Source organism: Canis lupus, chromosome 5 (assembly GCF_003254725.2).
Source record: "Canis lupus dingo isolate Sandy chromosome 5, ASM325472v2, whole genome shotgun sequence".
Taxonomy (NCBI): Eukaryota; Metazoa; Chordata; class Mammalia; order Carnivora; family Canidae; genus Canis; species Canis lupus.
In genome coordinates, this window is record NC_064247.1 from 56,553,671 (window position 1) to 56,571,315 (window position 17,645).

General features: G+C 61.3%; 2 protein-coding genes across 2 annotated transcripts; one reads left to right on the plus strand and one right to left on the minus strand.

Moving 5' to 3' along the window:
* Positions 1 to 35: 35 nt before the first annotated feature.
* On the plus strand, positions 36 to 3,992 carry B3GALT6 (beta-1,3-galactosyltransferase 6). Its single transcript, XM_025427573.3, has one exon. It carries the CDS (start codon positions 129 to 131, stop codon positions 1,116 to 1,118), a length of 990 nt encoding a protein of 329 aa, XP_025283358.1. The 5' UTR covers positions 36 to 128; the 3' UTR covers positions 1,119 to 3,992.
* Positions 3,993 to 11,910: 7,918 nt separating this feature from the next.
* On the minus strand, positions 11,911 to 16,904 carry C1QTNF12 (C1q and TNF related 12). Its single transcript, XM_025427570.3, has 8 exons — positions 16,169 to 16,904; positions 13,831 to 13,947; positions 13,640 to 13,751; positions 13,396 to 13,547; positions 12,838 to 12,946; positions 12,568 to 12,658; positions 12,300 to 12,378; positions 11,911 to 12,108 (listed from the first exon to the last, which is right to left on the minus strand). Exons 1-8 carry the CDS (start codon positions 16,685 to 16,687, stop codon positions 12,010 to 12,012), a joined length of 1,278 nt encoding a protein of 425 aa, XP_025283355.1. The 5' UTR covers positions 16,688 to 16,904; the 3' UTR covers positions 11,911 to 12,009.
* Between the last annotated feature and the right edge of the window lie 741 nt (positions 16,905 to 17,645).

A 17,645-nucleotide genomic window follows, 5' to 3' on the forward strand; every position in this document is an offset into this window, starting at 1 on the left:
GCGTGCCCACGTGACGGGCGGGCACGTGACCGGCAGCGCCGGGCCCTTCGCCTCCGCCGCCGGTGGAAGCGGCCTGGGCGCCGGCTTCGGGTCCTCCGGGGCGCCTCGCGCGCGCGCGCGCGCCCGCCATGAAGCTGCTGCGGCGCGCGTGGCGGCACCGGACAGCGCTGGGCCTGGGTGGCCTGGCGCTCTGCGGCGCCGGGCTGCTCTACTTGGCCCGCTGCGCCGCCGACGGCCCCCGCCCGCCGCCCGGCCGCAGCCTCCCGTCCGCCGGGCCCGCGCGCGCCACCGCCTTCCTGGCGGTGCTGGTGGCCAGCGCGCCCCGGGCGGCGGAGCGGCGCAGCGTGGTCCGCGGCACGTGGCTGGCGGCGGGGCGGCGCGGCGGCCCGGGCGACGTGTGGGCGCGCTTCGCGGTGGGCACGGGCGGCCTGGGCGCCGAGGAGCGCCGGGCCCTGGAGCGCGAGCAGGCACGGCACGGGGACCTGCTGCTGCTGCCGGCGCTGCGCGACGCCTACGAGAACCTCACGGCCAAGGTGCTGGCCATGCTGGCCTGGCTGGACGAGCACGTGGCCTTCGAGTTCGTTCTCAAGGCCGACGACGATTCGTTCGCGCGGCTGGACGCGCTGCTGGCCGAGCTGCGAGCCCGCGAGCCCGCGCGTCGCCGCCGCCTCTACTGGGGCTTCTTCTCGGGCCGCGGCCGCGTGAAGCCCGGAGGCCGCTGGCGTGAAGCCGCCTGGCAGCTCTGTGACTACTACCTGCCCTACGCGCTGGGCGGCGGCTACGTGCTCTCGGCCGACCTGGTGCACTACCTGCGCCTCAGCCGGGAGTACCTGCGCGCCTGGCACAGCGAGGACGTGTCCCTGGGCGCCTGGCTGGCGCCTGTGGACGTCCAGCGCGAGCACGACCCGCGCTTCGACACTGAGTACAAGTCCCGCGGCTGCAGCAACCAGTACCTGGTGACGCACAAGCAGAGCCTGGAGGACATGCTGGAGAAGCACCAGATGCTGACACGCGAGGGCCGCCTGTGCAAGCAGGAGGTGCAGCTGCGCCTCTCATATGTGTACGACTGGTCCGCGCCTCCGTCGCAGTGCTGCCAGAGGAAGGAGGGCATCCCCTGAGCCGCCCAGCACCCGGCGCTGGAGGGAGGCCAGGACAGATGCCTCAGGCGGGGTTCTGGGCGGCAGCTGCCGAGGGGGCCTCCCACCGGCCCTACAGGTTCCCGATGGTCACCCAGGATGAGTCCAGCCCTTCGGGGGACGGGGTGTATTTGGCGACCGGTGGGGTTTTCAGGCAGATGCTGAGTGGCAGTGGACAGCGTGTAGGGCCCAGCTCCAGTGGGTGCCTGGGGCTGTGCATCCCAGTGGTCACTATAGGGCTTGCCAGGGCAGCACATAATATCTAGGGAGAGATGTCTTGTTCCTGGAGTTCAGCCAGCATGGGCCTACACTGGGAAGATGCCCACCTCTGAGTGTGAGGGCAGGCAGAGGTGGCTGCAGCCCCTCCCGGGTCTGGGCGTGTGCTGCCTTCTCCCAGGGTAGAGGAAGGCAGCCAGAGGCTGGAGCCTCCAGGCACTTGCAGAGGCTGACCCCAAAGAAAGAATCCAGACTTGTTTGGGGGTGGGCACTAGGTCACAGCCTGCATCCTGCATTGACCGTCCATCTAGGAGGTCGCCACATTGGAGCTGTGGCTGCAGGGAACTGATCTTCCGGCCCTTGCATGCTGCGACTTGACTGTGTTGTGTTCCAGTGGCTTTTATCAAAATCACCGTAGATTTATTGGGTTAGGTTACCTTCTTTTATGTTCCACGTTGGTGTCATTTGTCGCGTGGTAATCCAAGAGTTAACCGTGTGTGATGTTAATTAGCTTCAATGGTATTTTGGTCTGTGTTGCTTTAGGGTGAATTCGTGATAAATGTAATTCAGTGCTAGCCTGTGATTTATAAATACTGTAAATTTGTGTAGATAAGAGATTAAGTTAGGAATGTGGACCTCAGTATTTTTTAAATTATTTAAGGGAAGACTTTTCTATCAGAACTTGGACTTTGTGGATTAATCTGTTTTTACAGCTTGAGTCGTAGACCTGTTGCTGCCTGTGTGTTTAAATGTGGAAGAATTCTAAAACTGTCCATTTCTCTTCCCAGTTTACACAAAAGTCAGTCCTATTGTCTCTTTCTGAAAAGACTTTCCTTTTAAGGCTTCCTCACGGCCATGCAGGGGCAAGTATTTCTCACACACGCATCTGTTATTGTAGACTCTGGGCTCAAGTTCCAGGAATCTGAACCCTTGGAAGCATCGGTGAGGTTTCCCACGTTCTGTCTTAAGAAAACAGGCTCTGCCAACTGGCGCATCCCTTTGGAGACAGCACTCTCCCTGCCGATCTTCTCTCATACCCTAACAGATCCCAGAAGATCAGTTTCTTTTTTCCCCATTAAATGTGAAAAGTGAGTGTTGTGGTCATCACAAAAGTAAAATAAACAGACTCCAGCACAGCCGTGAGCCCTTTTCTCAGTCCTGCAGTGTTCGATGCTAACGCACGTTCTTATTCTGGAACCTGGCTTGGGTTTGCTGTCCAGGTCACCCGGCCATGCCACCAGCATCTGCAGTCCTTCGGGGCAGTGCAGTCTGGGGGTGCAAATCTCTGACTTGCCTTTTTTCACTGCCATTCTTTTGTGTTCTTAGGCCATGGATTTTTTTATTTTTATTTTTTAAAAGATTTACTTATTTATTTATGACAGACATAGAGAAAGAGACAGAGACACAGGCAGAGGGAGAAGCAGGCTCCATGCCGGGATCCCGACTCAGGACTCGATCCCAGGACTCCAGGACCATGCCCTGGGCGAAAGGCAGGCGCTAAACCGCCGAGCCGCCCAGGGATCCCCTAGGCCATGGATTTTAAAAGCAGATGTCTTGTTCTGCTTGCACCACCATGACAAAACCCCACAGACAAGGCTCACAGTTCCTCACAGTTCTGGAGACTAGCAGTCAGATCAGAGTGCTAGCTAGCAAGGTGCAGTTCTGGGGAGGGTCCTCTTCCTGCTGTGCAGGTAGCCACTTTCTCGCCATGTCCTTAGGATGAGAGAGAGCCAGAGCAAGCTTTCTGGTGTCTTAACAAGGACACTAATACCAGCAGAGGGCCCACCATCATGACCTCAGCCAACACCAGCTCCAGTCACTATTACATTGGGGGTTAAAGCTTTAGTCTAAATTTTGGGGGACACAGTCCAAGCAGAAGGTTTGGGTTATTTTTGTTTAAAGGTAGAAGAATATCCAGAATTTGAAGTCTTGAGCTAGAAGGAAGGGGGGATGGTCTTGTGGTCGCAATTCTCCTGCTATTAGAAGGTAGAGCTGGGCCAGAGAGGTCCCATGACCCATGGGACCCCATCATGTCCTGTGATGGGACAAAATTCTAATTATAAGGTGACTGTGAGCCTTCTGATTGGCTGCCTCGAGGCAGGTCTGACTGCCCCATAAACACATTGTTTACAAGGCAAGGATTCATGAGAGGGTCCAGGTTTGGAGACACTGGTGAGCAGAAGGGGACCCTGCCAACTGAACAACAGGTTCTCAAGGAATGCTGAGAACAGTGGGACACCTGGACGTCTGTCTGAACCTTTGGATGGTTGAAGGGGATGGCATGTGTACATCTCCATCTTTCAAACAAGGAGACTGCTGGCATAGACCAGACAGCTTCTGGAGCCTGGGTTCCAATGACAGAGCCAGTTCTGAGCCGAAGACTGGACCTCGAGACCCCTGCCCAGCATCTGCGGTCCTGCTGTAGCTTCTGGGTTTCTCCAGAGTGGACCCCATAGAAAGTATGGCACCAATGTCCAAGACCTCCTCATAAAAAATCTAGGCATGTCTCTTTGGAGGAGGGGGTCCTGGAGCTTTAGCACTCAGTTGAATCACATGGAAATGCTAATGTGCATTCCCATTCACAAAAATGGGAACTTTGTATTGTTCAACCTAAGTCATTAAATTTCCAAACAGAACAGACCAGGCAGTGGGCTGACTGCATATCATTAGCACATTGTGATATCAGTGTTCAGACTACATGGAGCTGACAGCCAGTGGCCCCTTCCTACAGTGACCCTCCGCTGTCACCTTATCTGTTGTCACGGGGCCTTCGGATAGAGCCTGCCCTCCTGCGGTCCAACTGGTGGACTTTCCAGGTCAGGGTGCCCCTCCCCATCCACTGAGGCACCCCACTTGAGCTCCACACCATCTGGACATGTGTGCCCTGTGGACCAGAGGCTGAGCCAAGGTTCTCTGTGAGCCCAGCACTGTCCAGGAGGTGGGGATTTAGACCACCGAACGGGTTTTTATGGGGGATTTAGGATGCAGGACGGCTTGACTCTGCTCCCAGCCAAGCCAGTATCCTTCTCTTAGTTGCCATCAGAGCCCACTGACAGGGCATTGAGGCCAGACAGGGCAGGGGGGCATCCAGAACCCCCTCAGGTGGTGTGCCCCTCCTCGTGCAGGGTTCTGGTCCTGCCCCTCCCTCCCTCAAGACCAACATGGAGAGCAGGTATCTGGAGAGAGAACATGGGCCGTCAGAGGACCAGGATCACGTGCTGGCGCCTGCATTCAGCCCTGGCTACAGCCCCTTCACATTCCCGAGAACGGAGGAAAAGACGGGACCTAGACCCTGAGTGCTGTGGTCAAGGTCCCATGGCTAGAAAATGGGAGAAACTGGAGAAACATTGGCAGTAACAGGATGAATCTATGAAGATTTGTCAAGAAAGAAAAGCCCATCCCAAAAGATTGCCTACCGGGTACTTCCATTTCCAATGACATTCTTGGATGGTCACGGTTATAGACATGGAGGACAGATGAGCACTGCCAGGGGTCAAGGAGGGGAGGTGGGAGGGAGACAGAGGTGGCTCTCCTGGGGGTGGAACTGCCCGGCATCTGGCTTGAATATCAACATCCTGCTTGTGATATTGTCCAGTAGTTTTACAAGACTCTACCTTAAGGAGAGACAGGGTGAAGGGCACAGCAGCTCCCTGTATTATTTGTCACGAGTACATTGCATTTGCAATCATCTCAACATTTAAAATTTAATACAGAAATATATATTACATCACTAATTCTAATACAAAAGAGAGGAATGTGAGACCCAAGAGACTCTGGAGGAGGCAGTGCCCTCTTGGGTGGATGGCCACCAGGAAGGGACTGCAGTCACGTGGGGGAGAGAAGCGTGGCTCCCAGAGATGAGCCATGAGCTGTGTGGCCAATGGGAGTTGGTGCTGTAACCCACCATCTGCCCTGTTTCCCTGGATCTCAGCCAAGAGCCCCCATCCCCTCTCCTGCCCCCTCATACCCCCCAAAAGCCTGGGCCCACCTGGTGTGGCAGAGTTGGCAATAGCTGGGAAGGATAGGGGACATGGGAGGGATTGATGGGGACGAGGGCTGCAGTGTGGGGGGCCCACCCTGGACCCACACCTGTTGGAGGGGACCACGTAGCAACAGAGCTACAGGATTATGGTTGAGCCCTAGACCCGCACAGCTCCGGGTCCCTACCAGCCCCTGGCCCTCCCAGCTGCATGCACGTCACAGACCCCTGATCTCTGGGTGTCCACATCCGAGCTGGGAGGGCTGGGTCACAACAAGGATGGCCAGTGCCCTCCCAGCCCCCGCCTGACCTGGGCACCTTGGTCCCCATGGTGAGACCATTGCCTCTCGCTGTCAGGAGCCAAGGGAGCATATGGCTATTGGCCACAGATAGGCCCACTCAGGACCTCAGAGGAATCGGAGAGAACCCCACGTTCCACGGCCCTGGCCAGCAGGTCGCGCAGTGAAGTCCGAATTACCGCCCACTTGCTCCCTGGTGCTTGCACTCAGGTCCCAGAGGCTTGAAGAGAGGCTTGGCTTGTTTTCGCTCCTGCTAAGTATGCTCTGTTGTTATGCCTCTGTCCTGCCCTGAGTCCAGGGAGCAGGCACCACGACCTGGCCTCTTGAGGGGCCACAGTCCAGGCCCTGTGGGTCTCCTTGTTCCTAAGACCCGATGGTCCTCCAACTCTCGGTCCTGCCCAGGGGTTGCCCCTTCCAGCCCCCACCCAAGGGACCTTCCCCACAGCCTCCCTCGGTAACTAAAATCATCCCTCCACTTGTCCCCTGGCCTCTATGGGCACCCACTGCCCCTTCCTTGGGGCCAGGGTGGGCTTACTGCCAGCCTGGGCCACCCCAGTCCTCCTCCTCCCCACACACACCTGCTCCCACTCATTCCCAACACTCCTCCATTCCAGACCCATTCCCAGTCTCCCCAGCCCCCATGCCTCCTGTGGATGAGGCAATTGGCTCCCTATCCCTCCCATTCCCCCTTTCAGGAGCCCCAATGCTACCCCTCATGGCCACACTGCAGCCAGGTGACCCTACCCCCTGCACTGACCACTTCAATGATGACTGTCCTCTGCTGGGACACCTTCAGGAGTGCCAGGAGCTGCCACCCCTTCCGGCCTTACTGTGGGGTCCCACTAGAGGTTGTGCAGTGGGTGGGGTTGCCTCAGGAGTGGTAGCAGGTGAGGGGATGGAGGAGACGGACAGCCTCAGGCCTTCGGTGCATCTGCAATGACATGGAGGCTCCGGTACCCTGCTCTGCCCAGGGGCCAATGGGCATCTGTGCAGTGCAGCTGCTCCCAGCTCCAGGCCTCCCCGCACCCCAGAGGGGCTCAGAACAGGACATGGAAAGTGAGGAAAATGTACGAGGCTAGGACAGGGCACCAGGGCCAGGGGATTCTGTTCTGGGAGGTCCCAGGGATTGGGATGCCAGCCTCAGCTGCCCAAGTCAGAAGACGGGACAGAGGTGTGGCCCCCAATCTGAGCTCCCACAGGTGCCCAGGGGTCCATCCAGCCCCATCCAACTGGTGGGGTCCTGGAGAGAGTACCAAGCCTCAGAGGGGGAATCAGCCTCTGCAGAAGCCCAGAGTGGGGCTGGCGTGGCTCCTGCCCCTTTCCCCTCAACACAGAATTGAAGGCTACACCTGGCTGCCTTGGGAGTAGGGGTGTGTGTGGAGGGTGACCCAGGAAGTGATGAGGGTCAAGAGTCTCTACAGAGGGGTGTCCACTTGAGCGTAGAAATGAAAGCCACCCCAGAGCACACCCCCACCCTAGGAAGGGGACATGGTAGCTGGATGGGCAGCCAGAACCAGAATCCGGGAGGACTGGGCAGGTGGTTTTGGTGGGGGAAGCCAAAAGCAGCAGCAGCAGCTTGGCTGGCCCCTCAGCAGGGCCCTCCCACACTCCTGTGGCCACCTGCCAACGTGGTGCCCCATTGTCCCCTGGCCCCAGGTCCCTGCACTTCCCTTGCGCATGGCCCCAGAGCCCCTCCCGCTGGGCAGCAGGCTCCATCAAGCAGAGCTCATCTGGTTGTGGCGCTGGGTGATGCTCAAGGCTAGGGAGGAGCCAGGGCCCCAGAGTGGCCTGAACAGGACACTGCTCTGTCCACTGGATGGAGCTGGACCATGGGCTGCTCCATCCTCCAGAGTAAACACCACAGGCAGTGGCCAGAACTCTGCAAGGACACTCACCCAGATCCCGCCTCCCACTGACCCATGGCCTGACCCAGCCTGGTGACCCGAGGAGAAGGAAATCCAAGCCCTGCCCCCTCCCCTCCTCCCAGGAGTCTGAGGATGTCAATGGCCCAGCCCCCAAGAGGCCCCTGCACCCTGACACAGGCGCCCACTTGATCTTGCAAAGAGAGTGATGGATGGTTGGCCAGAACCAGACTGAAGCCCAAAACAGCACGTCACCGTGTCAGGCCCTCCAGCCACATACCTAGAGAGGCCCCCACCCTGTCCCTCTGGTCCCAGGGGAGGGATCAGACAACCCCCCAGTAAAGGCCTGGTAGTGCCCCCGGGGTCTGGACTGGTGTATTCTGCTCTGAGGGACCCCTGTGGCCAGGGCCCCCCGCATGGGTGGCAGGGGTCCAGGCCTATGGCAAGGGGCTGGGCAGCAGGCAAGGGGCTCCTCTGGAGATGCTTTACTTAAGTAATGGAGTTTTGTTTGGCCCTCTGACACCCTTCCTGTTCACTCCTGTTCTCGCTGCCACCCCCACACATACCCAGCTTCCAACTGAGCAGCCTGGAAGGGCCGCAAGAGCAGGTGGGGGTCCCTCCTACCCTCGAAGCCGCCCCAGGTGTGTGTGTGTGACATGCCGGCTGTTGCAAAACTGAAGTTATCACACCAGAGGAACCCATGAGTCATTGCCCCGAAGCAGGGGCTGCACCCCAAACCCTCCCAAACAAAGGCCTTTTGTCCCCAAGCAGCCCCCCCCCGCCCCCGCCAGCCCCAGGCCAGACCCGCCTGTGCACACCATCAGACTCGCAAGAGAGCAGACTTACTGGTGGCAGCAGCAGGCACAGGCTTGGGTCAGGTGTGTGTTCTCGACACCCAGACATGCTGCCGTGACCCAGCTGCAGGGTCTGGGCCCTGGGACACCCTGGGATGCTGAAGGCCTCAGCTCGGGTCAGCTCAGGTGCCCCAAGCTAGAGCCCCAGTACCTGGCTGACCTGGGGTAGGACCCTGAAGGCATGGAGAACTCAGAGCCCAGAGGGTACACTGGCCAAGACCAATCAGTGAGCAAGACCCCAGGTATGCAGCACCCCGCACCCCTTCCCCAGTCCCAGTCAGATCAGTGCTCTGTGTGCAGAAAAGCGACCTCAGGGGAGTTAAGGCTCCCTGCTGCCCCCCCGTGAGCTTCTGCCCCAGGATGGTGTACTGGAGCTTCTCCTTGGGGGTGAGGAACTCAGAGTTCCAGCCACCAGGTCCTGGACACCTGCCCTGTGTTTGCTCCCAAGGATCCTGGCAATTCTTGCTAAACAAAGAAAGTCCTGGTCCCAGGGCAGAGACAGAGGAGACACAGAGACTCACCCCATGCATGTCACACAGAGATACTCAGGGACACTGCAGCCCCACCACTCCAGGTCAGAGACACTGTCACAGCCACCAGGACAACGGGTCGGTACAAGGAGCCTGGGTACATGCAGACCCAAGAAGAGAAATACACAGGCTTCCAGGCCAAGTCTCAGTCCCTGGCCCAGGTCACAGGAGTCAGGATGTCTGGTGTGCAGGGAGGAACCTGACTGGGGATAGGGAGCCGGCCCCAGAACAGCCCCCTTACCAGCCCTAGGCCCACACTGAGGGAGCAAAGTCAGACCCAGAGCTGGGCCCTGGCCACAAAAGGCCAGCCCGCCTGGCCACAGGCTATCATCCACATGTCTTGCAGGTACCCCAGGGCCCAGGCCGGGGAGGGATGGGCTTCTGCAAGCTTCACCCCTGCGCTGTCCCATCCCTCAGCCCCACAGAGAGTCATGGGAAGAGGGGACAGGCAACCTTCCCGCTCACAGCCAGGAGCCCCCACTCTGCCCCTCTAGGTTCGTGCCATGCACCTGGGGTGTGGCCTGGCTCCTAAGCTAGTGGTTGCTCCTGGACCCCCACGGAGGACTTTCTATCTGTCCTGACACCCACATTCCTGTCCGCATTCAAACCAGACGGCACGCCAAGGGTCTGGAAGGGCTGGGCTGTGACCCAACATCAAGATGCCCCCTGCCCCAGTTTCCCAAGGCCCCAAGACCAGAGCTGTGGCAGCGCAGGGCCAGAGGATACTGGGGCACACCCCTTCCCAGGAGCACCCAACCTGCACAGCTGGCCCTGAGCCCTGCCTAGCCAGCCCCAGAGTCAGAGGGAGATTCTGAGATGTGAGCCCTAGAAGAGGTCAGTGTGGTCAGCCCATTGCTTCCTGCTGCTCCCGGGCAGGGCTTGGGTCAAGGGTGACCCCAAGGTCATACGGAGCTGTGGGCCCACTCTGGCTCTGCCACCCCGAAGCCCAGCTATAAAACCAGAGAGGCCAGGCCTGGAGAAGAACCCCATCTCCCAGACTCTCGTACCCCTTGAATCATCTCCACAAATATCCAGGGCCCCGTAGGGGCTCCAGATACCTCCCTAGGCCTCAGGGAGCTTGGGGTGGGGGCCACAGAGCAGCCAGCTCCCACTGAAGCAGGCCCCAGAGCCAGCGATGTCTCCATTGGACAGAGGCTGTCTTTGCTTTCACCTACGGGCCTATACCTGGGCTCTGGAAGGCCCTGCCCCGGCCCCTCGCTCACACGGGGCTGGGGGGGTGCGGGGGTTAGTCTGGCTTGCGTCCTGGGGGACCAGGTTGAGCCTGGGGCCTGAGCCCTGGAACCCCCGCCAGCTCATAACCCTGGACACTATACAGTAGCCCCCACGGACCATCCCAACCCCCCATAATTTCACTCCCACCCCCTCAGCGATAGAAGCTCAGCGGGACACAGAGCATTCCAGGGGGATTAGGTCTACGTGGTAACGGGGACCTCTGACTAGGGAGGTGAGAACAGGGAGACCAGACAGACCTGGAGGCAGGCGCAGTCAGGCGCCAGGACGAGCCCTGGCCACGCGCCCACCGTGGGCTTCCCAGGGCTGGCCTGCTCCATCCTTCTTGTCCCAGCCTCTCATCTGTCATCTCCTGTCACTCTCTGTGGGCCCTGGGCCCCATCCCTGGGTCTGGGTCTCCATCTCTGTCATCACAGCCCCCACAGCAGGTCTGGATCTAGTGAGACCTGCCCCCTCCTGGGCCTGACCAGGTAGAGGACTGGCTGGTGTTGAAGGACTGCAGGGAGCCCTCGGGCACAGCTGAGAATCTGCTGGGTGCTGGCCATCATGTCTCAGCATTCCCACCCCCTGTACCCTGGGGGAGCCTGTCTTCCGCTCTCTACAGGGTCTCAGGCATGGCCAGTGCCCACAGTCAAGCCCAGCACAGGGCCTCAAGGATGGGAAGGGGGGCCAGTGTCCCCTCCCAAGTTTCTGCCTCCCCTGTGCACATGTCCTCTCCCAACACACAGAAAGGCCCCCCGTGCCCCTGCCCCCCAAGCTGCCAGAATATCCCCACTCAGCATCCCCCCCTCCCCCTGCCCCTGACGCCACCCTGGGGCGACCAGGGAGAGAGGTGAGGACGGGTCATCGGCCAAGCCCGTGGTTGCCGCCAGCCCGGCACCAGTGCTCTCCTGCCTCATTACTCAGCGGGCTGCAGGGAGGGTCCCTCCCGGGCAAGTGCTCCCCCCAGTCCCGCTCCCCCAGGGCCTTCAGAGTCCCCAAGGGGCAGGGCTGGCCCTCAGCCTCTAATAGCTTCCTGCCCTGCTTCCCGTCTGGAGCATGTAGGCAGGCCCCAGAGCCCAGGCCCTCCCCCTGCCCCTGCCCCTGCCCCTGCCCAGCCCTGCTCAGCCTTGGAAAGGGGGCTTCAGGCCCTGCTGCTGCAGAGCCAGGCCCCACCCCCAGCCCCCAGGCATCTGCCGAGGGCCCAGGTGCCAACCCAAGATGGTATCTCGGCAGCTCTGCAGAGGCCCGGACATCCCAACACCAATTTACATTCTTTGGTCTGGGTTTGCTGGAGCCAAAACAGGGTGGGGGTTGGGGGCTCCAAGTACACACAGAACCTGCAGGCCGGACTCGGTCACCCCGCCTGGGGTCTGCGGCTGCCCGGTGTGGCAGCCACCAAGGTGAAGCGGGGTGCGGTAAGGTGCCCTCCCAGCCTAGGAGCGGACAGCCCCGGGCCCTGCCCCACTCATGAGCACTCAGCTCAGCTGGGGGTGGGCAGGAACGCCTTCTGGGTCACATGTGGCATTGGCAGCCTGCACACCCCCCCCCGGGACAAGGCCTTCCCAAGAGCTCCCCACCTTGCCCTCTGCACCCCAGACAGGCACAGAATGGGGTGTCTGGCCGCCATCTGACTCACCAACCTTGAGGACTTCCAGTGCCCCAGGATGAGAGACTCTGGGCCCCTGGCCCCACAGGTGTCATAGGCTGCTGCCCTCAAGACTGGACATGAGGCCACTAGTCCTTCCAGGGCCATACCCCCACCCCACCCCTATGATGACACAGTGACTAGGTGACAGGGGGGCTGAAAGCTCTTTATTGCTGTGAGCATAGGTTTAACAGTCAACACAGTAAACAGTGGGGACAGGAGGGACAGTCACACTTCCAGCCCCTGGCATGGCCCTCACGTGCCCAGGAGAAGGCCGGAGAAGCTGGAGCCACTCTGGATGGTGAGGCTTGTCCCGGAGCCATTGTCCACAAAGACGGAGGCATACTGTCCAGCCTGTAGACACCCCACATTGGACATCACCACCCACAGTCCCCACCTGCCCAGGGGGCAGCATCTGGACGAATGAAGCTCGAGCCCCACCAGGCAGCAGCCACCCCCAGGGTCTATCCACTCTGCACTGGGCAGTGCAGGCCCGAGACTCCAGTCCTAGGAGCTCTGCTCAGCAACCCAGCCCACGGCCTCACCTGCAGCTGCAGCAGCCCCTCCACATGCAGGGTGAAGACCCTGGCACGGCTCTCCAGGCCTGAGATGGCCACCAGGGACCTGGAGACAGTGCCCCAGGGTAGGGGTGAGGGTACCGCTGCCTGTGAGGCCAGGACCCCACCAGGTTCACAGGCAGCTCTGTGTTTGGAGTAGCCCCTTCCCTGTCTACGGGTGGGACAGTCCAGCCCTGGGCACCACCCCTGCAGCCCCCATAGCATCAAGGATGCCCCCAAGGAAGACAAGACTCACGCGTGTCGGTGACAGAGGGACTCGATGCAGACGAGCACCCGTACTGTGTCCCGAGCCCGCAGTCGCATCCTGCCCTGCATCTCCCTGTGGTCTGTGGAGACAGGCCTAGCCTGCAGCAGCCCCCAGGGAGCACAGAGCAGAGGGGGCAGGGGCCAGGCCCTGGGGCACACCACCAAGTACAGGCCCAGGAGCAGCTGAAGGCTGTGAGCAGGTGGGCCCCAAGCAATCCCCCCCAGTGGGATCTGCAAGGGGACCCAGGCCCCCACTCACCCACATGCAGGCTGGCAGAAAACTGGAAGATGGCAGTCATTGGAGCTGTGAACCGGCCGGAGGCCAGGCTCAAGCCAGACCCCCGCAGGAAGGCGCCCTGGGCAGCGGGCTGGAGGGATAGCAGGTGAACAGCCGGCTACAGGGCCTGGGCCCTCATCTCGCACATCCACCCTGGGGGAGGCGTCTGTGACCAACAGCCGCCACCCCAAGCAGACCCCAGGTGGGCAGGACAAGGGCAGAGGGTCACGGGCTCCTGGCCCTAAGGGATGGATGAACCCTCCAGAGCCCTCACCAGAGAGGGCATCCTGGCTCCTGAGCACCTTGCACCCCATCTATATTTGTGGCACACAGGACCTGCTAACCCTGACCCAGATGACCTCCCCCAGGTGCCCCCTGTGTGTCTGTGCTGGGTGGCCACCCCAGGCCAACTGTGAACCCTGCCCAGCAGTGGGGAGCCTACTCAGCACCTTGCCCACTCCCACTTCCCCTGCTGGCAGGTGAGGAGGGCCTCCAGCAGACGCCCCCAGGACACCAGGGCTCATCCCCACGCCCACTCACGGCCTGGAAGCCATGCAGTTCTACCAGCGTCTTCTCCTCCACCACCATGGGGCCCTTCAGTACACAGTGGAAGGCCTCTGCCACCAGCTGCCGACCTGTCCCCTCGGGCAGCAATGAGCCCAACAGCCCCAAGAACCGGCGCTCGGTAGCCTCTGGTGGGGGAAAGGGTGAGGACAGCATCTTGGGACCAGGGTGGAATCACCCCCAAGGCCTAGGCGGCAAGAGTCTGGGACAGGGGTCTCACCTTTCAGCATCTCCTGAAACTCTCGCAGCAGGGCCTCCTGGGTGATTGCAGCCCCGGGAGGTCCTGGGGGCCCCGGGGGCCCGGGGGGCCCGGGGGGTCCAGAGAGACCTCGCTGGAGGGAGGCAGGAGGAAGTGAGGGCCCCAGTGGGACCACAGCCACCCCTACCCTGGGTGCAGACCCTGGGGCTCACCGACTTCTGGTCCCGGCCCCGGCACCGTTTCTTTGAGGCCACGTCATCTGGCCGCCGGACGAAGTTCAGCCATGTCATGTGTGCATCTGAGAACTCAGACCCCAGGGCCTCAGGTGGCTGCAGGAACAGGGGACAGGGGACAGGGCTAGTGTTCCGGCTACTGGGCCCCGATGAGCCCTGCCCTACTGCCCTCAGCGGAGAGTGGGGAACCTCAGGGCCCAGGCAGGACTTAGAACACTCACAAGAAACATGGCAACAGGGCACTGCAGGCTACCCCTGGGGACCAAGACCAGGACACACAGGGCAAGGGCTTAGGTCCTTTGTGGAAGCCAGGACCTGCCATCCAAGGACCTTGGTTTGGGTTCTGTATTGGAGCGACCATGTCCCCTCCCACCACGCTGAGTTCCCGAGCAGACAGGCACACCCATGCACACCGGGGGCAACCCCGCAAGTCCCAACAGGGACCTGCCCTGGCTGGGGGCACAGTAAAGAGCAGAAGCAAGTTTCCTGGGAGGCTTCTCAAGAGCCTCAGAGACACCCAAGCCGGGGAGAGGAGAGACCCAGGCCCGGCTTTGTGCTGGGCATCAGGTGTGAGAGCTGGCAGCCTTGGCCCTCCCGCCAGCCCTGCTCCTCAGGCCGCAGGGAGGGCCCCTGGCTGGGAGGGGCAGAGCAAGCTGCCCAATACCATGTCCCCCTCCACCCTTCAATCACCCTCTCCTCGGCCCAGTTTCTGCCTAGAGCTGGCAGGACAGGCAGGAGCACCCTAAACCCCAAAGTCAAAGGAGAACCTCACCCTAAGGAAGGGGGCATGGGCTGGGGACAATCTGCCTTCTCTGAGGAAGGCTGCAGGCCAGGCTCCCACAGGACACTCACAAAACGGCTGAGAGAGCCACCAGCACGGCCGCCCTCAGAGAGCTGTCCCGGCAGGGCGGACTGAGAGGCCCCGACTCAGGGGTCCAGCCTGGCAGTCAGCCCTCAATCCCTCCCACAGTACGAGCCAGGTTTCTAGGACGGCCGGGGCTTCCCAGTATACCCCCAGACAGGCCTCTATCCCAGGGTGGGGTGTGGGAGGGGCAGGCAGGGGGGGTGCCTCCCAACCCTGATCTGGGCCCCACCCAGAGAGGAGAGAGAAGCCAAGAACGTTTGAATATCCCGGCTCCTCACATATCTGATACCTGCCTGACCCCCTGCCTGCCATCCACCCCGGCCACGAATGAGGAACGCAGGAGCCTTAACAGACAAGTCCATTAGTGGTCTAGGAGCCAAGGGCCACAGGTGCAAGGGCAGGTCGGAGATGAGCCCACAGCTAGCAGGAAGAACAGGACTCCCGGTGTCGGGGCACATGTCCTATGGCAGCCCCCCGCCCCCCCACCCCACGGACACCAGGGGTCCCAGTGTCTGGAGCACATGTCACAGTGCAGTCCCCGGCCCCCCCTTCCCCCCACCGCATGAAACCACTCCTGGAATAGAGATTTGCCTGCTTGTCCCCAGACTAACCGATGCCTGCCCCCAGAAGCTGCTAGTAGCCCACTTGGCTCTGGCTGGCCCAAAGACTCCCTCTCCTCAGCCTGCCCATCTGGAAAATGGGGCCTCAGGCTCCAACGGGCGCGTGGGCTGAGAGCAGCCAGGCTGGCCGCCACAGAGACGCCCTTAGGAGGTGGGAGGCCAGGATCAAAGGCGTGAGGGCCTAGGGGGTGGGGGACCTGCCTCAGCATCTGCCTCTCCCTTTCCAGGCCTCGGCTCCCAGGTGGGCAGCTGCACGAAGCCACCAGGCCTGTGCTTCTGGGGTTGGCTCCAAGACCTACTCTGGAGAGACTTGGCTCGAGAGGGTGGAGGGGAACCCAGGGGCAGACTGAGGCCAGAGACCATCTGGGGTGCTCACTACACAGTGGCAGTCAGGGCAAGGACCTCCAGGAAGCACAGAGTCCAGGCTAACCTCGGCCTCTCAGGCCACTCAAGTTGAGGGGTATCTGGATCCCCAACAAGGGTCTAGAGCTCCCCCCACCCATTCCTGAATTAGCAGCTACACGGAATGGCAGCAGACTGCTAGAAGCAGGTAGGACCTGGAGCTTCAGAGGGTTCAGTGCAGCCCCTCTGGGAAGGCCTCCTTCCCCCTCCCCTTCCCCTAGCTAGGGGTGTGGGGGGCACCCAGTGGCTGCTCCAAGACCAGCTGCTGCAAATCCTGCCCAAAGCCCCACTCCACCAAGACAGGATGGAGAGACCTGGAGAGCCAGACAGGGCAGAGACTGCAAGTAGGGGGACAGCTGAGAACCAGGGGCCCCCTGAAGCCTACAAGTGCATGCACACCCGTACCCACATGCAACCAGCCCGCACGTACCTTGGGGGAGCCCAGCAGCCCCTCGCGGTTGGATGTGGTGGCGGTGGGCTCAGTGCGCTGGCTGGGCTGCCGTGGCCTCTTGGGTTCCCGCCGCGCCCCAACACCCCCAAAGAGCATAAGCTGCAGCCAGAGGAGGGCCACGACAGCGGCTGCGCAAACCCAGTGCATGGCGCCTGGTGGCTCCAGACCTTGGTGGTGGCTCAGCGCTGTGAGGAGGGACACCCAGGTGTGCTCATGGGGGCGGCAGTGCAGCTGGCACTCAAAGCCCACATGCGGGGACTCGAGCCCAGGGGCCGCCTGGCTTCCCCCGCTGCATGTGCAGGCAGGGCGAACACCACGATGGGCAGACGACACGGGACACAGCAGGTGAAGACGTGCTCCTGCTCCAGAGGGCCAAAGGGCCAGAGGGCCAGGGCCGCTGCCGCCGCCTCCCCTCACACGCAGTGCCCTGGCTGCCCGAGAGCGCGCTGCGAGATAAACCCTCCCCTCCTCCCCAAAGCTCCAAGGGGGAGGGCTCATGCTCTGCTGATCTGCCAGCCTGGGGGCGTGGACGGGGTGTCAGGCTGCTTCAGGGGCTGCACCTCCCCCAGGCACTCCCTACTTTCGGAAACAGCTCCCACCCTTCCCCAGGAGGGTCATCTCACCCTGTAAACTGTTAAGGCGAATTCACTCCACCCGTCTCCCAGCTAAGCTCCTGGCACCTCACATCCAACCCCTTCAGGGTGGTGGCCCAGGCAGCCCAAGGGTAGTGACAAACTCCCATGGGACCAACAGCCCCAGCTGCCCTTCCTATGTATGACCTACCTCACTCGGGGTCCCCTCCCTCTGACACAGGTCCCCCCGACCCCACCCCCAGGCCCTGGTGATGCCTAGAGGCCAATTCAGACCCAGCTCCTGAGAAAGGCAGGACCCAGGAAGCAGGACAGCTGACCTACTGGTCTCCCAGCCTTGCCCTGGCCTAGGTGACCCTGGGCACTGGCTCTCCACTAGGGGCAAGCATGGCTACCCAGGGGAAGGACTGACCCTGTAGAAAGGAATGGTGGGTGGCCTGGCCAAAGTTGCTGGAGTCCTCCTCTCCCCTTTTCTTGGGGCACAAAAGAAACGCTGGGGAGTGCCCTCACCTAGCCAGGCCTCTTGGCTTCCTGCTATCCTGAGCCAGCAGGGGAAAGGGAGAGGAGTCCCCAGGCCTTGAGCTCTGGAGCTCAGCACAAGGGTGAGCCCTGCCTGGGTAGCTGTTTCCAGCCCGAGGAGAGGGAGCACAAGATTCCCCCCAGCTGGACCTGAGAAACAGTGAGCGGGTCCCAGGAAGAGTTAGGGCCTTCCTTAACCACCTCCACACTGCAGGCAACAGGATGGCCGGGGCCAGCTCAAGCCAACAAAGCCTGGCAGACTCATTGGCCACATGGCAGGGGCCCAAGTGGGCCCACAGCTGCCCCTCGGCAGATGAGACTTGGAATGGCCAAGGCTAGCCCCCGTG